At 48.2% G+C, this 20471-nt stretch overlaps 1 protein-coding gene across 2 annotated transcripts; it reads left to right on the top strand.

Annotated features, from left to right (window-relative positions):
* Positions 1-12155: 12155 nt before the first annotated feature.
* Positions 12156-20240, top strand: SLC25A45 (solute carrier family 25 member 45). 2 transcript variants are annotated; one of them, XM_061606058.1, is made up of 6 exons: positions 12156-12217; positions 12823-12866; positions 13576-13647; positions 15040-15225; positions 17431-17701; positions 19972-20240. In XM_061606058.1, the coding sequence occupies exons 1-6, from the start codon at positions 12181-12183 to the stop codon at positions 20238-20240; spliced, it is 879 nt and encodes a 292-aa protein (XP_061462042.1). In that variant the 5' UTR covers positions 12156-12180. The 2 variants fall into 2 exon arrangements, with proteins under 2 accessions (XP_061462042.1, XP_061462043.1); XM_061606059.1 differs by lacking the exon at positions 13576-13647.
* The last annotated feature ends 231 nt before the right edge of the window (positions 20241-20471 follow it).

Genomic DNA, 20471 nt, shown 5'->3' with positions numbered 1-20471 from the left:
CCGGCGGGAACGCCGCCGCCGCCGCCGCCACCTTTGTCCTCAGGACCGACGTTCTGACGACACCAACCAAGTGCCTTTGCTGCTCGCTCGCTCGCTCTCCTCAGTTTATAGGGAACTCCCGGATCGCGGGGGCTTCCTTCTAGCCGTTGCTTTGCACGCCCGGGCCGGGGTAACACTGCTCAAGGCCCCGGCCGGTTCCGACGTCCCCGCGAGCCTTCGGCACTTCCGAGACTCGGCCCTGCCACCTGCGCCCGTCCGCTGCCTGCGGGACCGAGCCCTTACCAGCAGCGGGCGCAATGGGGGGGGCAGGAGTAGGTGGATCCTGGACTGGATGCAGGGAGGGAGGCCCCACACGTCCAACTCCTCCGAAAAATTTCCCTTCCCTTCTTTTCAGAAAAAAAAATTGCCCATACAAAATTGAGTGGGACAACAGTTTCGGGCCAAAAAGAATACATCACTGAACAAGCCCAAGTCGGATGCCTCAAGGAGCCATGTACAGCATGGTACCTCCAAGTCTAGGGTTGCCAGGCTCAGGGCCTGATCCTGATCCTGTATCTTTAGGAGAAGAGAAAGTCAGCCAAGTGCAGGTGTTCTTGCGACTCTGTAATGGGAAAAACCACAAGGTGGAATTCTCCCTCTCCCCTCCACAACTTTTAAGGATACAGAAGACCTCTTGGAGGCTGGATTTTCTCTTCTCTTAAAGATACTGAATCATTCTCAGGCCCTGAGCCTGGCAACCCTAACCTCCAACGTCTGTCTTTATTGGACAGCACCTTCCCATACGGATGCTGTGGAGGCCAACAAAGCAGAAATATTAGTTTTTGCTGAATCAGTCTCTAAAGGAAACATTCCATATAGATTCTAAAGCATTCTAATTCCCCCACACCTTACAAAGATCCATTAAGTATTTATAATTTTTTTGTTTATAAGCACTTTACAGAGTCTTGTTTTTAAGATGTTTTAGAGAGATTTTAGTGTTTCTGTTTGCCACCCTGGCCGCCTCCTGGGATATACATTTAATAAATAATAATAAACAGTTATGGGCTTGGCTTTCTGTAAGGATCCAATAAGTCCCTCCAACAATTTAGGAGATGCTGAACCACCATAAATAGACACTAAGGGCTCGTCTACACTGTGGTTTACTGTGTGTGTGGTGCTACTCGCATCTCCTTTAAATGTGCATGGTTCACATGACATTGCAGTCCCCCCCCCAAAAAAATCTCTACAAACCCAATCATCTGATAATAGAAAAGAGAAGAAAAAACATCTTCACTCCCTTTTTCTAGTGCTTGCAGACTGCTCTGATGCCTTTAGGTGGGTGTGTCAATTGTTCCCCTCTCCATGCCCACTCCCTCCTCCTCCCTTCATTCATGTTATTTCCTTTAGGCTGACAAGCAACTTGCAGTTGCTCTCCTCTGTTCTGCTGGCTTTTTTTAAGTTGCTGCAGATCGTGCCTTTTATTTCCCCCCAAACTTGTGTGCAAAAGCACAACAATGCTGAAACAAAGATTTGTATTTAAGCTGTATCCTACCAGGGAAAACACAGATATTCACACTTCCAGGTTTTTTTTAAAGGAACCTACTGCAGTTGGTAGAACTGACTGAGCATGCTCAGTTACGTAGCAACCAGAAGGAGTGGAAATGTCTAATTATTTATTTATTTATTTATTATTTCAATTTATATACCGCCCTTAGCAGAATAGCTCTCAGGGCGGTGAACAAACAAGATAAAATACAATATATCATAGTAAAAAATCACAAAAACATGTACAAACAAACAACAGAAAGCACAACAAAAACGAAATATTTAGAGAGCAGGGCCAGAAGGAAAAAGCGAGACTGATTCGCCCAGAGGAATGCCTGCTTCTGTTAATAGGAAAAAGCAATTGGCAGCTAACATTGAGCAGGAACTGCATATGATGTAAATCCCTTATGAAGGTAAATGCACTTCCCAATAAATGATTATTAAACTGTAAAATAGAAAATGACAAAAAATCTCCATCTGAGCTCCATCAGTTGATCCAATGTTTATATCTCGCATTCAGTCCATTTCTTCCACCAAAAAGGCTGCCTCTCTATCTTCAAGTCTGTATTACCCCATAATATTAATTTAGAGAGGGCATATGGGTCAAATTGTACCTGACCGGCCACTACAGTAATACCTCAGTTAACAAATCCTCAAGGAAAAAAGCTCCTTTTAACAAAGTATTTTTTGAGTGTGTGTGCACATGGGATGCACAGTGTGGCTCTTTGGTGACTCCTGATGTATAAAGGGAGTGTGTGCTGCTGACTTGAAATAATTACAAATATTCCAGCAAAAATAATTTCCAAGTAAACCTTTGCATCTTTTTTGAATGTAGCATTCAAACCATACCAAGTACGTGATTGATCTTTATTTTTCGTAATAAAATATTTCAGTTCAACTCCTTTTGGCTATTGGGAAAACTTCCAGAAATTTATACTGCCTGTAAAATTAACATAGCATACCTTTTTTAAACGCTTAATTTACTGAATGTAAATCAAACATGCCAGATCAGAATTTTATGACGTTATGTTCAAAGTTATAAATAGTGCACAGAGAATTGAAGTCTTCCAGGTGAAGAGGGGTGAACTTAGCAGAACACCTGCAAGTCAAATCAGATCCCAGTCTAAAGGTTAACAGGAATGAATGTTTAATCCTGTGAAGAAAGGGGGGCAATCTGGAGAAAGGGTTATTCCTTTGCTCCCCATGGGGGTGGTTGGGGGGGCTGGATCTTCAACTATTGCAAGTGGGATCCAGACTTTGGCTCTGAAAGCAGCAACTGGAGGGTGCGGAATGGGATCCCAGTACCAAGGTGAGTCAAAGGGCAGACCGTAGAAATGGAAGAGGTGTTAATGGAAAGCAACTGAGCCTTGATTAACACACACGTGTTGGTAATGCAAGAGGTTTATTAAGCTAGAGTCTCATTACACATTCATCTTGCTCTTCCATAGAGATTCCCCCCACTCCATTTTCTAAATTTCACAACAATCCTGCTAGATAGTTAAGCTGGAAGACAGCAACTGGCCCAAAGGTTGCCCTGTCAGCTTCGTGGTAAAGTGAGGATTTGTACCTGAGTCTCTTCAGACTTACCACTATAGTGTCCTGGCCCTAGACTCTGATTCCTCTTCTTCTTGGGGGTTGGGGAGGGGATAAAAGGTGAGGACTGTGAAGCAGAGGGGGGAGGACAGGCAGGGCCAGCCCCAGAAGTGCTTCCATCAGGCAAACCTGAGGTGCCAGGGCCACTCCAGCCTGAGGGTGCCATATTGCCATCCCAGGAGTCTCCCCTCTCTGTCGGATGAAGTGGCCCTTTGACCTTCCAGAGAGGGCAAATGGATTACCTTCAAGTTGATCCTGACTTACGGCGACCCTACGAATGGGGTTTTCATGGTAAGCGGTATTCAGAGGGGGTTTACCACCTCCTCCCTCTGAGGCTGAGAGGCAGTGACTGGCCCAAGGTCACACAGTGGGCTTCGTGGCTGTGTGGGGATTTAAACCCTGGTGTCCCAGGTTGTAGGCCAACACTCTAACCACTGCACCACACTGCCTCCAGGGCTTGCAATAAGGCGGCTGCTGCACTTACTGGGTTAGTGTCCCTCTGACAGGTGCAGAACTGTTGTGCTCTGCCTCGCATTCAGATCCAGTCTGAGCCTAAAGCGCTCTCACTGTTGCCAATTTAGTGATTTTTCCCACTAAATCTAGTGTTTTTAGGCAAGCATAAGGCAGCAAATTTTCCTGGCTAGTGGGGAATCTAGTGGATGTCAAACATTTTATGATGAGAATCTGGTGGTTTTTACAAATACTTTAATTATTTTTTCTCTGTTACATATTTCATAACACTGTCCAAAATTAGCATTTTTTACAAAATTATACTTTCAGACATTTTCTTGTAGTTTTCATTGCTTACCTTTCTGTTCCTGTGTACAGTCTTTAAAGCACTTCTTGACTGTTGTTTCATTTCTGCCGTATGCTATGGCTAGTTGGCTACCCATTTGATGGAAAGGATACCAGAGTAATGTACCCACAGCATGAGCCAGGGACAGAAATAATCATTTTAAGTCCAGTCTCCAGATCCTCTGCTGTACTTGTTTTCTAAAGGTATAAAGAGAAGAAAGTTCTTGCCAACTGGCTTACTGAGGAGGCAAATGTGCAGGCCGTATTCTACCCAAAGAGTGACACAGCGTAAGCACCACCAACACCTCCTCACAAACCACAGCCAGCTCCCACAGACTGGAGCAAAGGAGACATGATGATTAGGAACTATAAGCCTCAGAAATAAATGCCCTGAGCATGCACAGAGTGCACCCGGCTCACTAATTAGGAACCTCAGTTTGTATTTAATAAGGTGATTCCACAACAGGTACCTCCTATGATCATCACGGAAGAGCCTGGTGGATCAGGACAAAGGCCCATCTTGTCCAACATCCTCTTCTCAGAGTAGACAAACAAACGTACATGCACAGCATTTTAAAAAAACAGGAATGCAAAACCTCCATACTTTTATCAGATCTAAGACACACACATTTATTATTATTATTATTATTAACAAGAAGAAGATGATTTATTAGTCGCTTGATACCTGAAGGTCCCCAAGTGACTTACAGAATGTTAAAACGAAAACAAATAAAGCACAGCATAAAAACATAAAAATTAACAACAACAAAACAATAGCAATACCCCCCCCACACACAGCCCCAGGAAGGTTTGGCAGCATATTGAAACAAAACATAATCTCAGTCTAGCAACTGCCTGGGAGAAAAGGTACCTCTTTACCTGGCGCCGGAAAGTTGTCAATGACAGCGCCAGGCGGACCCAGGGAGCGTATTCCACAGATGGGGGGCCACAACTGACAAGGCCCTCTCCCTTGTCCCCACCCTCCAAGCCTCCCTCAGAGGGGGGACCAGGAGAAGGGCCTCAGAGGACGATCTAAGGGTCCAAGTAGGTTCATATCTGCAGTGCCAAACTTAAATACTACACATAGACATACAGAGCATTTTTGAACCTTTTAAATTCTATTATCCACCTTGTTAAGCAATTCTTCTAACAGTATTTCACAGTTAACTCAAAAATGTTATTGGATGCAGTGTCTTTTGGTGGATTTGGGGTGTGGATCTGGTGGGAGTGTTTTGTTGTCGGCAACACCGAGCTCTCTGTCAGGGCCAGGGCTGTTAATGGAGGCCTGCAGGAGGGTCTGTCATCTGAGGGAGAAGTTTGCCAGGTGTGCTGTGCTTCAGGGGACAGTGTGCAACTTAATTCTCCCCCAGTGCAGTGCAGCCCCCTATAGGAAAAGCCTTGAGATGTTGGCGGTGGCAGCCCACCTATCAATCACCTGAAGTCTCCATGATGCCAGGTGACTCCATTTCAAAGGGAAGAATTGGGACTGCACATAGAGTGTTCTCCCACTTCCTCCTGGCTTGATGTTTCCTGCACATGCCCTGGGGCAGGTAAGCAAGGTTTGGCCAAAGCAGGCTGGCAGGCCAACCTCTGAGGGCTAATGAGGCCCACAGGCTGAAGGTTCTGCCCTGCTGTCCTGGCCCAACACGCTGGCCACTATGCCTCTCAACAAGCCACGGCTGCGTAAACAAATGCAGCCTGGCCGTGGAGAGTGCAGGGGGCTGAGCTCATGAAGTGATCTTTGGTAGAAGATTAGGGGTGTCAAACCCATCTGTACTGTATGTGTATTGTCGATCTGGTAATAGAGTGTAGCTTTATTTGGAGAGTCTTTTGTAAGCTGCTTTAAGAGCCTCTTAGGGCAATAAAGTGGCATATAAGTATTCCAAATAAATTTAAATCAAATAAATGCCCCTATTTCCATGTGTAGAGTGTTGGAGCACATAGGAACATCAGAAGAGCCTGCCTGCTGGGTCAGGGCCAAGGAGCCCATCTAGTCCAGCATCCTGTCCTTGCAGTGGCCAACCAGACACCCCAATGGGAAGCAGCGCACAAGCAGGGCCTGAGCGCAAAGAGGAATCTCCTTTCCTGCAGCTTCCGGCAACTGGTATTTAGAAGCATCCTGCCTCTGACCGTGGAGGCAGAGCCGAGCCATCTGATACTGTTTTTCTCCATGACTTTGTCTAATCCTCCTTTAAATCCATCCAAGTTGGTGGCCATCACTGCCTCCTCTGGGAGTGAGTTCCACAGTTTAACTCTGTGCTGCATGAAAAAGTCCTTTCTTGTGTCTGTCCTGTCTTCCAGCGTCATTGGAGGTCCACAAATAATGAGAGGGAGGAAAACTTTCTCTATCCACTTTCTCCATGTCGCCTCTGACTCTCCTGTACTCTAAACTAAGGGCTCATCCAGATGACTGCAAAATGTGTGACACGCGCGCTATGTGTGCTTATTATTTTTCAGTTGTCCAAATGACGTCACGCGGTGTCACACATTTTCGCGGGTTAAATCCGCTCCTTCCAATACCGGCAAAAATGCGATTTGCTGTTTGAAATCTGGAATTTCATTGGGACATTTTTTTTCATTGGGAAACAGTGAACAACAAGGCGAAAAGTGAGGACTATCAGCTGACAAACCGGATATGGAAACGGTGGATTATCCCGCTCCGTTTGGATAAGCCCTAAGAAGCCCCAAACGATGCAACCTTTCCTCGTAAGGGAGTCGCTCTGCCCCCCTGATCACTCTGGTCGCCCTCTTCTGAACCTTTTCCAACTCTATAATATCCTTTTTGAGATGAGGCGACCAGAACCGTACACAGTATTCCAAATGCAGTTGCACCATAGATTTATACAACGGCATTATGATACTGGCAGTTTTATTTTCAGTACTTTTCCTAATGATGCCCAGCATGGGATTTGCCTTTTTCACAGCTGCCGCACACTGGGTTGACATTTTAATCGAGCTGTCCACTGCGGCCCAAAGATCTCGTTCTTGGTCATGTCACAGCCAAAGTACATTGGCCCCAGCGCAAGGGACAGCATGCCATAGCTAGGTTATTTCAGCCTTCACCATCTTGGTGGCCCTCCAGATGACCACAGCCCTCATGAGTCTGGCCAGCAGCACAGCTGTTTTGGACCACAAACTCCCATCAGTCCCAGCATTCTGCGGCTGTGCTAGCTGGCTGGGGCTGACGGGAGTCTGCACCATACATGTGAAGCACATGGCTTCATGTTCTCTTTCATGCTCCTTTTGCTTGCAGCTCCTGTAGCCAAATACCAACCAGCAGGTCTGCTTTGTGCATTCACTGCCTATCGCAGATGACGGCCTGGCCTCATCTTGAAGCGTCAAGGCCCCAGCTGACAAAGCGTCAAGGTGAGTTAAGCAGCAGAGCGAGTTCGGCAGCAGGGCGAGGAGGCCAAGCCCCCCCCCACTCTGCCTGTCTGTTCTCTGACCTCAACTAAACCACAGTTTCCAACCCATTGACTTAATAAACCTTAAACAAAACTGTGCAGGTAAGAAGCCAGCAGGGGTGTGGGGGCTTTCCAGTGTTTTGCACTGCCTGCAGCATGTACGACTATCTGCCTGCTGGACAGAAGTCGCGGGTGTGCTCTCGGTGCAATGAGCTCCTGGCTCTCCGGGAACGACTTCATTTCCTTGAGGCCAAGGTGGTGGACCTGGAAAAGCTGAGAGAGGTAGAGAGGTGTGTGGAAGAGGCCTTCAAGGACGTTATAGCTGTGTCCCACTCCAAGGATGATAGCTCTTCTGCTATCATGGAGAACGATGGTCTCAGGGAAGGAGAGCATCCAGCTGAGGAAGAGGGAAACGATCCCTTAGAAGGGACCCATTCCTTGGGGGATGAGCAGCTATCCTCTCGTGCCGAGGATATATCTCCAGGGGGTGGAGGGATCCTTGTAGTGGGTGATTCGATCATTAGGAACATAGACAGCGGGGTGTGTGATGGCCATGTAGACCGCAAGGTGTTTTGCCTGCCTGGTGCGAAGGTTGCGGATATCGCCCGTCGTTTAGATAGTTTGGTAGACAGTGCTGGGGAGGAGTCAGTGGTCGTGGTGTACGTTGGCACCAACAACATGGGGAAATGCAGCCGTGAGGTCCTGGAAGCAAAATTTAGGTTGCTAGGTAGGATGCTGAAAGCCAGGACCTCCAAGGTGGCTTTCTCTGAAATGCTACTGGTTCCACGTGCAGGACCAGCCAGACAGGCACAGCTTTGCAGTCTCAATGCGTGGATGAGACGATGGTGTCGGGTGGAAGGGTTTGGAACATTTTGGGACAAGCCGGGCCTGTACAAAAGGGATGGGCTCCACTTGAACCAGAACGGAACCAGACTGCTGGCACTTAAAATAAAAAAGGTGGCAGAGCAGCTTTTAAACTGACTGAGGGGGGAAACCCGACAGGAGCTGAGGAAGGTCCGGTTCGGAATAAACCTCCCCCCTGGGATAAAGACCAAAGAAATGATGAAATTTTAAAAGGGGTAGGCCTAGAAGTAGGCATTGTGAGAGCAGGGGCACAGGATATAAATTCAGAAGAGCAAAATTACCACAGGCCAAACCACAAGTGCCAAAGACACTTGAAGAGAGACACTGCTTACAAGTGCCTGTACGCTAATGCTAGGAGCCTCCGAACCAAGATGGGAGAACTGGAGTGCTTGGTCTTAGAGAAGAGCATTGATATAGTGAGCATAACGGAGACCTGGTGGAATGGAGAAAACCAGTGGGATACGGTTATCCCTGGATATAAACTATATCGGAAGGACAAGGAAGGACGTATTGGTGGCGGAGTCGCTCTATACGTGAAAGAAGGCATTGAATCCAGCAAGCTCGAAACCCCAAAAGAGGCGGACTCCTCCACAGAATTGTTGTGGGTGGTGATACCATGCCCCAGGAGGGATTTAATACTGGGAATGATCTATCGTCCCCCTGATCAAAATGCTCAGGGAGACCTTGAGATGAGATATGAAATTGAGGAAGCATCCAAACTAGGTAATGGGTGACTTCAACTACCCAGACATAGACTGGCCGCATATGTGTTCCAGTCATGACAAAGAAGCAAAATTTCTAGATATTCTAAATGACTATTCCCTAGACCAGTTGGTCATGGAACCAACCAGAGGGACAGCAACCCTCGACTTAATCCTCAGTGGGGACCGGGACCTGGTGCGAGCTGTAAGTGTTGTTGAACCGATTGGGAGCAGTGACCATCGTGCTATTAAATTAAACATACATGTAAATGGCCAATTGCCAAGAAAATCCAACACGGTCACATTTGACTTCAAAAGAGGAAACTTCACAAAAATGAGGGGATTGGTAAAAAGAAACCTGAAAAACAAAGTCCAGAGGGTCACATCACTCGAAAATGCTTGGAAGTGGTTTAAAAACACTATATTAGAAGCTCAACTGGAGTGCATACCACAGATCAGAAAAGGTACCACCAGGGCCAAGAAGATGCCAGCATGGTTAACGAGCAAAGTCAAGGAAGCTCTTAGAGGCAAAAAGTCTTCCTTCAGAAAATGAGAGTCTTGTCCGAATGAAGAAAATAAAAAAGAACACAAACTCTGGCAAAAGAAATGCAAGAAGACAATAAGGGATGCTGAAAAAGAATTTGAGGAGCACATTGCTAAGAACATAAAAACCAACAACAACAAATTCTATCAATACATTCAAAGCAGGAGACCATCTAGGGAGGCGATTGGACCCTTGGATGATAAGGGAGTCAAAGGCGTACTAAAGAACGATAAGGAGATTGCAGAGAAGCTAAATGAATTCTTTGCATCTTTCTTCACAGTGGAAGATATAGGGCAGATCCCTGAACCTGAACTAACATTTGCAGGAAGGGATTCTGAGGAACTGAGACAAATAGTGGTAACGAGAGAGGAAGTTCTAGGCTTAATGGACAATATAAAAACTGACAAATCACCGGGCCCGGATGGCATCCACCCAAGAGTTCTCAAAGAACTCAAATGTGAAATTGCTGATCTGCTAACTAAAATATGTAACTTGTCCCTCGGGTCCTCCTCTGTGCCTGATGACTGGAAAGTGGCAAATGTAACGTCAATCTTCAAAAAGGGATCCAGGGGGGATCCCAGAAATTACAGTCCAGTTAGCTTAACTTCTGTGCCTGGAACACTGGTAGAAAGTATTATTAACGCTAGATTAACTAAGCACATAGAAGAACAAGCCTTGCTGAAGCAGAGCCAGCATGGCTTCTGCAAGGGAAAGTCCTGTCTCAGTAACCTATTAGAATTCTTTGAGAGTGTCAACAAGCATATAGATAGAGGTGATCCAGTGGACATAGTGTACTTAGACTTTCAAAAAGCGTTTGACAAGGCACCTCACCAAAGACTTCTGAGGAAGCTTAGCAGTCATGGAATAAGAGAAGAGGTCCTCTTGTGGATAAGGAATTGGTTAAGAAGCAGAAAGCAGAGAGTAGGAATAAACGGACAGTTCTCCCAATGGAGGGCTGTAGAAAGTGGAGTCCCTCAAAGATCGGTATTGGGACCTGTACTTTTCAACTTGTTCATTAATGACCTAGAATTAGGAGTGAGCAGTGAAGTGGCCAAGTTTGCTGACGACACTAAATTGTTCAGGGTTGTTAAAACAAAAAGGGATTGCGAAGAGCTTCAAAAAGACCTCTCCAAACTGAGTGAATGGGCGGGAAAATGGCAAATGCAATTCAATATAAACAAGTGTAAAATTATGCATATTGGAGCAAAAAATCTGAATTTTACATATATGCTCATGGGGTCTGAACTGGCGGTGACCGACCAGGAGAGAGACCTCGGGGTTGTAGTGGACAGCACGATGAAAATGTCGACCCAGTGTGCGGCAGCTGTGAAAAAGGCAAATTCCATGCTAGCGATAATTAGGAAAGGTATTGAAAATAAAACAGCCGATATCATAATGCCATTGTATAAATCTATGATGCGGCCGCATTTGGAATACTGTGTACAGTTCTGGTCGCCTCATCTCAAAAAGGATGTTATAGAGTTGGAAAAGGTTCAGAAGAGGGCAACCAGAATGATCAAGGGGATGGAGCGACTCCCTTACGAGGAAAGGTTGCAGCATTTGGGGCTTTTTAGTTTAGAGAAAAGGCGGGTCAGAGAAGACATGATAGAAGTGCATAAAATTATGCATGGCATTGAGAAAGTGGATAGAGAAAAGTTCTTCTCCCTCTCTCATAATACTAGAACTCGTGGACATTCAAAGAAGCTGAATGTTGGAAGATTCAGACAGACAAAAGGAAGTACTTCTTTACTCAGCGCATAGTTAAACTATGGAATTTGCTCCCACAAGATGCAGTAATGGCCACCAGCTTGGATGGCTTTAAAAGAAGATTAGACAAATTCATGGAGGACAGGGCTATCAATGGCTACTAGCCGTGATGGCTGTGCTCTGCCACTCTAGTCAGAGGCAGCATGCTTCTGAAAACCAGTTGCCGGAAGCCTCAGGAGGGGAGAGTGTTCTTGCACTCGGGTCCTGCTTGCGGGCTTCCCCCAGGCACCTGGTTGGCCACTGTGAGAACAGGATGCTGGATGGGCCACTGGCCTGATCCAGCAGGCTCTTCTTATGTTCTTATGCAGGTGCTTTTGCTCAGTGGCGTCACTAGCGGGAGTGCGGGGGGGGGTGCAGACCAGGGGCATGGACGAGGTGGCTGGGCTTGCGTGTGCGCACTCAAGGCCAGCCACCATGTCTATGCCCCTGGGAGGATGCACGCTGGAGGTGCACCCAGCCGCAGAAGGCCTGGCAACGCCGGCGCGCCTCCCTCGCCCTGCCGACGCTGCTCTCATCCACCCGCCCACCCGCCTGCCTGCCTCCGAGGAGGAGTCGGCGCAGCCTTGCCGGGCAACGGCACGGGGCGGGGTGGCTCTGGGTGTCACCCCCCTCCTGGTGACACCCGGGTGCAGGCCGCACCCTCCGCACCCCGGTAAGGACGCCCCTGCTTTGGCTCATAGCCAAAGAGTGTGAAAAGGTTCTGCTGCCAGCCATTCAGTCGCTGCTGCTGTTGTTGCTGCTGCATGAATCTTCCTGGCCCAGGGCTCTGGGGACCTTGGCAGGCCACATCATAGCAAAAAGTCCTGCCAGTTCAGCCCTGGGGGCACAGTTAATGACCCATTTCAAGAGGGGAAGGGGTAGAGCGTGCCCCAGTGGTGTGCATTTGGTTAAAGATTAAGGCGATTCAAGCAGCGCATTCCCTTTGACCAGATTTCACCCCACCCCTCCAGGCGTACATCTCTTCAATGTGCCGAGGCTTTCAGAGGGAATGTCCAGTGCTGAGTTTGCTGCAGGATGGCTGTCTGGTGAGATCTCGGTTCTTGCTTCTATAGACTCCGCTGCATACACATACATCCCCCTGGAAGCGGGGGGCACATGGGGGCTTTTGTTGAAGGGGGCACACCCTTTTCCAGGATGGAACTGGAACACTGCAGGGTCGAGTGTGGCTTCAAATCCCAACGCTCTCTGGGTAACCTGGTTCCAGTCACTCACTCAGCCTAAGCTACCTTGCAGGGTTGTTATGAGGATAAAGGGAGGGGCAACCCACATGTGCCACCCTGGACCCCTTAGAGCAAGAGCAGAATACAAATGCAACGAATAAATAAGCCAAAGTTGGACTGGGATGGGTGGGGTGGAGCTGGCTTTTGCGGCTGGGAGTCTTCCCTTTTCAGCTGCCAAGGGCAATTCAGCAGCCTGTTTCAGTCACAACAACCCTGGGGAGCAGAGCTTTTTTATTCCTGATTTACATACAGGCGAGGGAGACGAATTGAGATGCCTCTCCCTGGCCGCTCAGTGGTGCTTTGGCAGAGGCTTCAGCCCTGTCTCTCTCTCTTTCTCTTTGAACCAGACTGGCAAACTCAAACCCCAAAGCAGCCCCACTAACTCCCCTTTTCTTTTGCTTCTGCGACAGGGGCAGCCGGGCTGGCTCTGGGTCACCCGATCGACACAGTGAAGGTGATTTGCAGGGCTAGAAATGCTCAGGGAGGGGACCAGAGGGGGGCAGGGAGAAGGAGGAGACTGACAGCTGATGTCCCAGGGAAGGCCTAAAGAAGGAGGGTCTCAGATGGAAGGGATGAGGGGGGGCAGAAGTGGGGGGGCCAGTGCCCTTGAGCCACTGCTTCACGACAACTGTTGCACAGCAAGCCATGGCCACTGAATCCACGGGATGCAGTGTGTGGGACGCAACAGCGATGTGGTCCAAGCCTCCAAAAGCTCTTTACTGCCCAGCAGGCCTGATGGCCTGTGGAGTTTTGTGGGACAGGAGGAAACCTTTGCTTAAGAGCGGAGAATACATGCATTGGGTGCAGAAGGTGCAATGCTCAGCTTCAATCCGTGGCAGCAGCTCCCCTTAAAAAGACTACGTAGCTGGTGAGGGTGGAGGGTGTGGGGGGAGGGAAGTCCCACCCTGGAGAACCAGGCAGAGTAGGACAAATGGGCTGAGGGAGGGACCACGGCTCAGCGGGTAGAGCATGCAGAAGCTCCCCGGTTTGGTTCACACTGGCATCTGCGTTAGAAGGATCGGGCAGCAGTGGGCGATTGGGAACACCTACCAGCCTGGGCTGGGTTCTGGAAGAAATGGCAAAGGCCCCAGCCAGGAGGAGTTTTGGTGAGATTCCTTGTGCTGCCGGTTTGGCACTGCACGTGGGCTTTTATTCTGTTTCAGGTGCGGTTGCAGACACAGGCTGGATACCGGAACATTGTGGACTGTGTGGTCAGGACCTACAGAGATGAAGCGGTTTGTGTGTTTGTTGTGTGTAGAGACTTAGGTTTTGGGGTCGATTTCCTCAGGGCAGCGGATTTGAAACTGAGCCTAGTCTTGAACTGCTGCCTTTTGATGTAGGAGGTTTGCAGCAATATTATGTACAACTGTAACCAAAATAGCTTATTCTGAGAAACAAAATATTTCATAAGAGGCTTTAAAAAATATTTCCCCAAATGCCCAGTTTTTCCTGTTGGAAATAATCCCCCAATGGAAAGAAATTCTTAAACTTGCCCATTTTTGTGGGCCTTTGAAGCTCTAGTACTGCCCCATTACTTTTCAACCACACTCATCCAGGGCCCTGCGTAGGTATCAGTTTTTGTCTTTTTAAAGAGTTGGCAGCCCCACAGCATCACAAGGGCCTGCCCCACATATTGCTGGGGGGGAGGGGGACACTTACGCATTGCCAAAACAGAAGAGAGGAAGTGCATCACCGGAAGGGATGACAAAAGGCAACACAGATTTTTATAAAGCGTGCAACTATAATTTACATGTATAGATGAAAATTTAGAAGTAATGACTATAATTTTAAAGGCAACTGCAGCGTATCTCACCATAATGGAGAAGGCTTTGACCTGTGTGCCTGCAAACTTTATTTTTAAGCCAGATTTGGCCCTTCAATTAAAGGACACATGGGGTTGCATTCAACTAAATTCTACTCAGAGTACATCCATTGAAATTACCAGACCGAAGTTAGTCATGCCTGTTCATTTGAATGGATCTACTCTGACCAACAATGGATACAACCCGTGAACACACTAAACATTGCAATGTCCCATATGCCTCTCAGGCTTCCTTTAGCATGTTGGGTAGGACCTGGAAGTCCCCACGGCTGTGCTGTGCAAAGACGGGGGGGGGGCTCCCTTTTGCCAAAGACACAAGCTGGAACTAACTTTTGAGATCCTCCTCATTCTGTGAGACCCCCTCCAACCAGCACTAGCTAGATTCCAGTTGCCATAAGCCCCTCAGCCTGCAATAATGGTGGTGGGGAGCCTCTGAGGCCTTCTGTCCCTTGCTGCAAATAAATCCCAGACGCTGGTCCTCCTGCACATACAGCAACCAAATTCTGCGTGGAAAAAAGCCAAGGTCAGCAACTGGGACAAATTATGCCCTCATCTCTCCACATAAACATCCGTTTTGCACACATGTCAGCTATGGGGAGGGTGCAAGGAAAAGCAGTTCTGCTCAGCTTCTGCCTCTGCTGCCCTCCTCTTTCTCAGTCGTATCTCTGCAGCTACTAAGGGAAGAAGCTCAGAAGTGGGTCTCAAAGACTATCCTGCTCCTGTCTCTCAACGGGCTCCGACTGAGCAATGGCCAGTCTCTGAAGCCATTGCCAGCTGCCCTGTCTGCGATGCATCTCCTTTGCAGGTCCTTGGCTTCTTCAAAGGCATGAGTTTCCCACTGCTGAGCGTGGCCATCGTCAACTCCATCATGTTTGGGGCCTACAGCAATGCCCTCCTGTTCCTCTGCAACACTCACCACCGCAATCGCAGCTCCAACCCTCCCAGCTACACCCATGTCTTTGTGGCCGGCTGCTTCTCGGGACTGGTGCAAGTAAGGATGGCTGGCCCGTCAGACTGAGTGGACGGATGTGCGAGTGTGCATGAGTCTGTGGATGCTTCCACGCTGGGCACTTACTGGCCACTTCACTTACTTTGCTTGACTTCGTGATCAAAGCATCTTCCTCCTGCGTTTTCTCTGTTCAACTCTTGTTTCCTCTCCCCTCAAAGCTCAGAAAAATCTAACCTTTTTCTTTAACCGCATGGAAGAGCTGCACAATTTCGCCAGCTGTCTGTGTTCCATCGCTCTGCTGTCAGTAAATTGCTTGGCTGGTTAGAGCTTGTATTAATTGTGTGTGCCGTTTCCTTCTTGGTCTGTCCCTCCTTTCTAGGAATCAATTCTTTTTCTATCTAATTTTTATAAGTTTTATTTTATACTAGTATCAAGCCATTCAAAAGTTAAAGCATACAGTCCACATAAAAGTCACCTTTCTGTAAGATAAAACGTGCAATGGGCAGAATAGTAGCCTTTATAAGGGCATTAACTATTTAAATAGGTCATAACCCAAGGCAAAGAGTTCTTTCCAAAAACACTGAGTGGGTTCCATATTTCATTGACATGATCAGATGCATTTATAGATTTACAGAAAGCTGTCAATTCAACTGATAAAAGAGCATCCCATAATTTCCCCGGCCATTATTGTTTTCTAGGGGATCTGTGTACATTTCCAGGCTAGATGTGGCGAGTACGTTCTGGTGCATTCCGTACCGAAGCCTTTGCCAACCCAGCGCCCTGCAGATGTTCTGGACTCCCAACTCCCCTCTGGCCTAGTTGGAATTCCTTTTTGGACTCCAGTATAGCGCAGGTGGGCTGGCGAGGGCTGATGGGAGTTGCAGCCCAACAATGTCTGGAGGACACCAAGATGGCAAAGGCTGTAATGACCCCTCATGTTTTTTTCTGGGGACTAAATCTGATATGAAATTAAGGAGACAAGAGGACCATAGAGCTTGGACAATCACCTGAAAAAACGCGTGAGTTGCGTAGCCTGTTCGCCACACGCAGAAGGACTCTGCTCAGTTTTTGGCATAGTATCAGCAGTAACTTTTTCTCACTTTATAGATCTTATCTCATTTCAGAAGTGTTAAATGCCATTGCTTTGCCACTTTTGCACAATTCTCTCTCAACACAGATGAACTCAGAGTAAACTCACTTTCAGAGGCAAAAATGAAAGACCAGCATTCTGGAGAAACTTCCCTTTGTAGAGCCATTTCCCTTTTTTTAAATAATATTTTACACCTGCAGTATTCATGCATATTAAGATATACATTTAAAAAAAATTGTGACAGGTGATTAATTTCGCTTCCTTTTTCATTTTACATATGTGGAGTCACATTCATCAGCTTCCAGAGGGGGGGGCACTTTGGTCTGTGGCAGCAAAAACAGCAGTCTTACATCACCATTTAAATGCTAACAAAGTTATTATGGCACAATAAATGTCTTAATCTTTAAGGTGACCCAGGTCTCTTTGTTTTATCATAAAGGTCCTGTTCTCCCTCTCCGTCCCCAAACATTGTCCATGCAATGTAATCCTGTGACTGTGTTCAGACATGATAACTATAGTTTGTCATGACAGGAATACGACTAGTACCCCTGTACTTGCCTGCTCCACCACCCCTCTCTCCCTCTAGCACAATGAGGAAGTTTTGTTTCCTGTTTTGATTAACTACAGTTTACCATTACACCTGAACCTACTGTAGTTAATCTTATCTATGGTTTGCTTGAAGCAGGCCAACTTCATAACCCATTGTTTGAAGCTGTCTTGTTTCATATAAACCATAGTTAAGATTAACCAGTTTATTGGGTTCCTTGCTACGGCCAGACTGGAAAAGTGTGTCTGTGGAGGGGGGGTAACCTATGAGGCTGGGTCCCCAGCATCGAAATGCAGCCATGTGATGAGCTTTTTGTAGCCTCTCTTGGGATGTATGGTGGGATTTTCTGCCTTAGTGCAGCACAGATCTAAACTGTGTGGCTCTTGCAGCGGTTCCTCTTCCTTTCACTGTGACCCCTCTCCATGAGGAACAGAGTCAGACCCATTGCTCCATCTGGCTCAGTACTGTCTGCACTGACTGGCAGCAATGGCTCTCCGGGGCTTCAGGCAGGGAGACTCTCTGGTACCTTCTGCATGCAAGGCAGAGGCTCTGCCCCTGAGCTATGGCCCTTCGCAACTGAGCTTGCCTCCCATTGTCTGTGTTGATGCAGGCTGTGGTCCTGGCCCCTGTGGATCTCGTCAAAGTCCGGCTGCAGAACCAGACCCACCCGTTTGGGCAGCACAGAGTCCTGCCAGGGAAGGTCCAGCCACGGTACAAGGGCCCGGTGCACTGCGCTGCCAGGGTCTTGCGGGAGGAAGGCATGCCGGGCATGTTCAGTGGGGCGCTGGCGCTGGTGCTGCGTGACACGCCCACCTTGGGCATGTACTTCCTGACTTACGCAGGACTGTGCAGGCGATGGACCATGGAAGGGCAGGAGCCAGGTGAGAGGCAAAGGGCACCAGGGGTGGGTGGGGCACTAGGGGTGGGTGGGGCACTATGGTCTGAAGGCACATGAGGCCAGCACACTGCTGAAGCTAAGCAGGGTCAGGTCTGGTCAGTGCCTGGATGGGAGACCACCTGGGAACCATATGTAAGCCGTCTTGGGTTTCTATCATGGAAAGAAAGGTGGGGTATAAATGTAATAAATAAATAAATAAATAAATAATGCAAGCACTTAGAGAAGCTGTGCCTCTGTAAAGTCAGTTGTGGCCATCATCCTGCCTGGCTTTGCTGCACAATGTAGGAAGCGGACCTTAATTGTTGAGGCACTGACCCTTTGGAATTCCCTCCCCTTAAATATTAGACAGGCGCCATTTCTGTTATATCTTCAGCACCTGTTTCAACAAGCCTTTTAAATAGAGACCTTATCCCAGTCTGCGCCTCTGTTAGAATTGCTTTTAGTTTTTTTTAAAGATGTTTTAAAGATTTATTTTTAAAAATCTTTTAAAGATGCTTTTAGTGTTTTTGTCTGCTGCCCTAGGCTCCTTCTGGGAGGAGGCGCAGGGTATACATTTAATTAATAAATAAATAAATAGGTAGAGAAATAATAACTCTGAAGCCGAAGGCACTTCAAAGCTGTTAGATATCTCATGAGTAGGGGGGTAGTAGTTCACTTCTTAAGTCCACTAGTCACCTGCAGCTGGACTTAACCCTGTGATTCCCACGCACCTCACCTTGCCATTCTATAACATGGATCCACAGTGGTTAGATGGGTGGGTGAGATAATCCAGAATAAGCACTAGATCAGTCCAGAAACCCAATTTAGAGAGATTATTAAGTAATAAGGAAAACAAGAGTGAAATTAAAGGAAATCCATCCTCTTATCCCTTTATAAGCAAATCTAGTGCCGTGTTGAGATGTGTCCTTGAAAGTTTCCTTCCACTGCGAAGAGACTTTCATTGTTCTGCCTCTCCCTCAGGGCACTTTAGACGTTGTTTGAATGTTGGTGGGTGCGGGATTTTGTGCTTACCATTGCAAAGTGGCCAAGGTTTTCTCCTTCCAGCCAACAGTTCTCCAGTGCTCGGCAGCCTTCCTGGCTGCCTGCGCTTCCTGATCTGACCAAGCCCTGCAGTGGGAGAGGCATCACTGCAAGGTGGGCTTTGACTGAAGCACCTGAGAAAGCTGCAGAGCGCAGACCCTTGGCAGAATGAAAGAAAGGACAATCTCAAAACCCCTCACTACCTCAGATTTTATCTCCCTCTCCATTTGGTAATGTTCGAAAGCAATTTGTTTTCTCATCAATTTATGGAGAACGGTTGCAACAAATTCAGGAGAAATTTTCCATGCAGCACCAAGCAAACTTCATAAACTTCGTGTGAAAGGGAGCAAATCTAGGCCCTGGTTAGGGGGAAGAGAGGTGCTTCTGCCTGGGGCCCAGCATCCTTGGGGAGCTGCCTGGGGCCCAGAGCCCCACAAGGGCCTGTCACTGATGCCTACCCTGGGGACTCTGCACCAGATGGGACCTCTCTGCCATTTAAATTTCCCATAATGCCTTGAAGCAATGCTGGGTTTGGGGGCCTTGTGGGAGACTTAAATGGGATGTGGGTCCCAGCCATGTGACAGAGATTGCCGAGAGAGTGCTCCTCCCTCCTGATTCACATTGCCACCTCAAACCTAGAGTGAGCCCTGGCTGGAGCCAGCCTAAAAAATGGCTAGTCTTTAAGTTGCCACAAGCCTCCTTGTGACAGACTAACAGGGTAGGGAGCCGGGACCCCTTTGGAGCCTGTTAGTCTTCCATGACAAAGACAGATTCTTAAGCCCTTGACAAAAATGAAAACTGGGTGCAGACATCTAGCAGGACTGCCTGGAGGGGTATTTTCAGACTCCCCCAAAAACAGCTGGGACAGTGGAAAGAGACCCGCCTCCCCGCTGCCGCCGTTGCCCCTGCGGCTTTCTGGCTCCCAGTTGTTTGACAAGGGTGATAACAGAGTGACGTCCCCCTTAAATGAAGAAAGCTGGAGGCAGGGTGGGGTGAGGCGTGTGCTTGTGTGTCTGGCGGCAGGTCTGTGCTCAGGTCTGTGCTGGTACTCAGAACGAATCCCTCAATTGTACATGTCTGCTTGTAGCACCAGGCGCTGCTGGGTGCATCTCAGGGGCGTCAATTCTGCCAGCCTGGTGCCTGCCTGCCCGCCCCTGTGTTTTAGGGGACAGCGCCTGCTCCCTCCCTCTGGCTCCTCCTCAACACACGCTCTGCTCTTTTCTCTCCTCCCAGGCCCTGCAACCGTCCTTGTGGCTGGCGGTTGTGCCGGGACGGTCTCGTGGGCCTTGGCTACCCCAATGGACGTGGTGAAGGCTCGTTTACAAATGGATGGGGTGAAGCAGGTGCGGTATCAGGGGATCCTGGACTGCATCCTCACCAGCGCCCAGCAGGAGGGCCCACGGGTGTTCCTGAGGGGACTGGCTCTGAACAGCCTCCGTGCTTTCCCAGTCAACGCAATTACTTTATTGAGCTATGAGACTCTCCTCAAGGTTCTCTGCTGAATGCTGCCATTGGCTGTGTGGTGTTCTCAGAAAGGGTCACCATGTCCTCTGGCACCCTTCCCCCACCTTATACTAGACTTTTGCACCAACACTTTGCAGCACAGAGACTCAGCTGGGGGGGGGGGCTGGCTAGCTGGCTGGAGGTGCTGTGGCTGGAAAGGGAGCCCATTTTGCTCTGAAAGACAGTGGCCACCACCTCTGGGCATACTCTAGTCTAGAGCAGGAGCGGTC

This window comes from Rhineura floridana, chromosome 22, assembly GCF_030035675.1.
Source record: "Rhineura floridana isolate rRhiFlo1 chromosome 22, rRhiFlo1.hap2, whole genome shotgun sequence".
Lineage (NCBI taxonomy): Eukaryota > Metazoa > Chordata > Lepidosauria > Squamata > Rhineuridae > Rhineura > Rhineura floridana.
The sequence above is the reverse complement of the archived record's forward strand: the minus strand, read 5'-3'. Positions and strand labels throughout refer to the sequence as shown.

Coding starts and splice junctions, on each gene's coding strand:
- SLC25A45 (XM_061606058.1), top strand. CDS start 12,181: ATGTCCAGTGCTGAGTTTGCTGCAGGATGGCTGTCTG. Junction 13,648..15,039: donor GGACCTACAGAGATGAAGCG/GTTTGTGTGTTT, acceptor TCTCCTTTGCAG/GTCCTTGGCTTCTTCAAAGG. Junction 15,226..17,430: donor GCTTCTCGGGACTGGTGCAA/GTAAGGATGGCT, acceptor GTGTTGATGCAG/GCTGTGGTCCTGGCCCCTGT.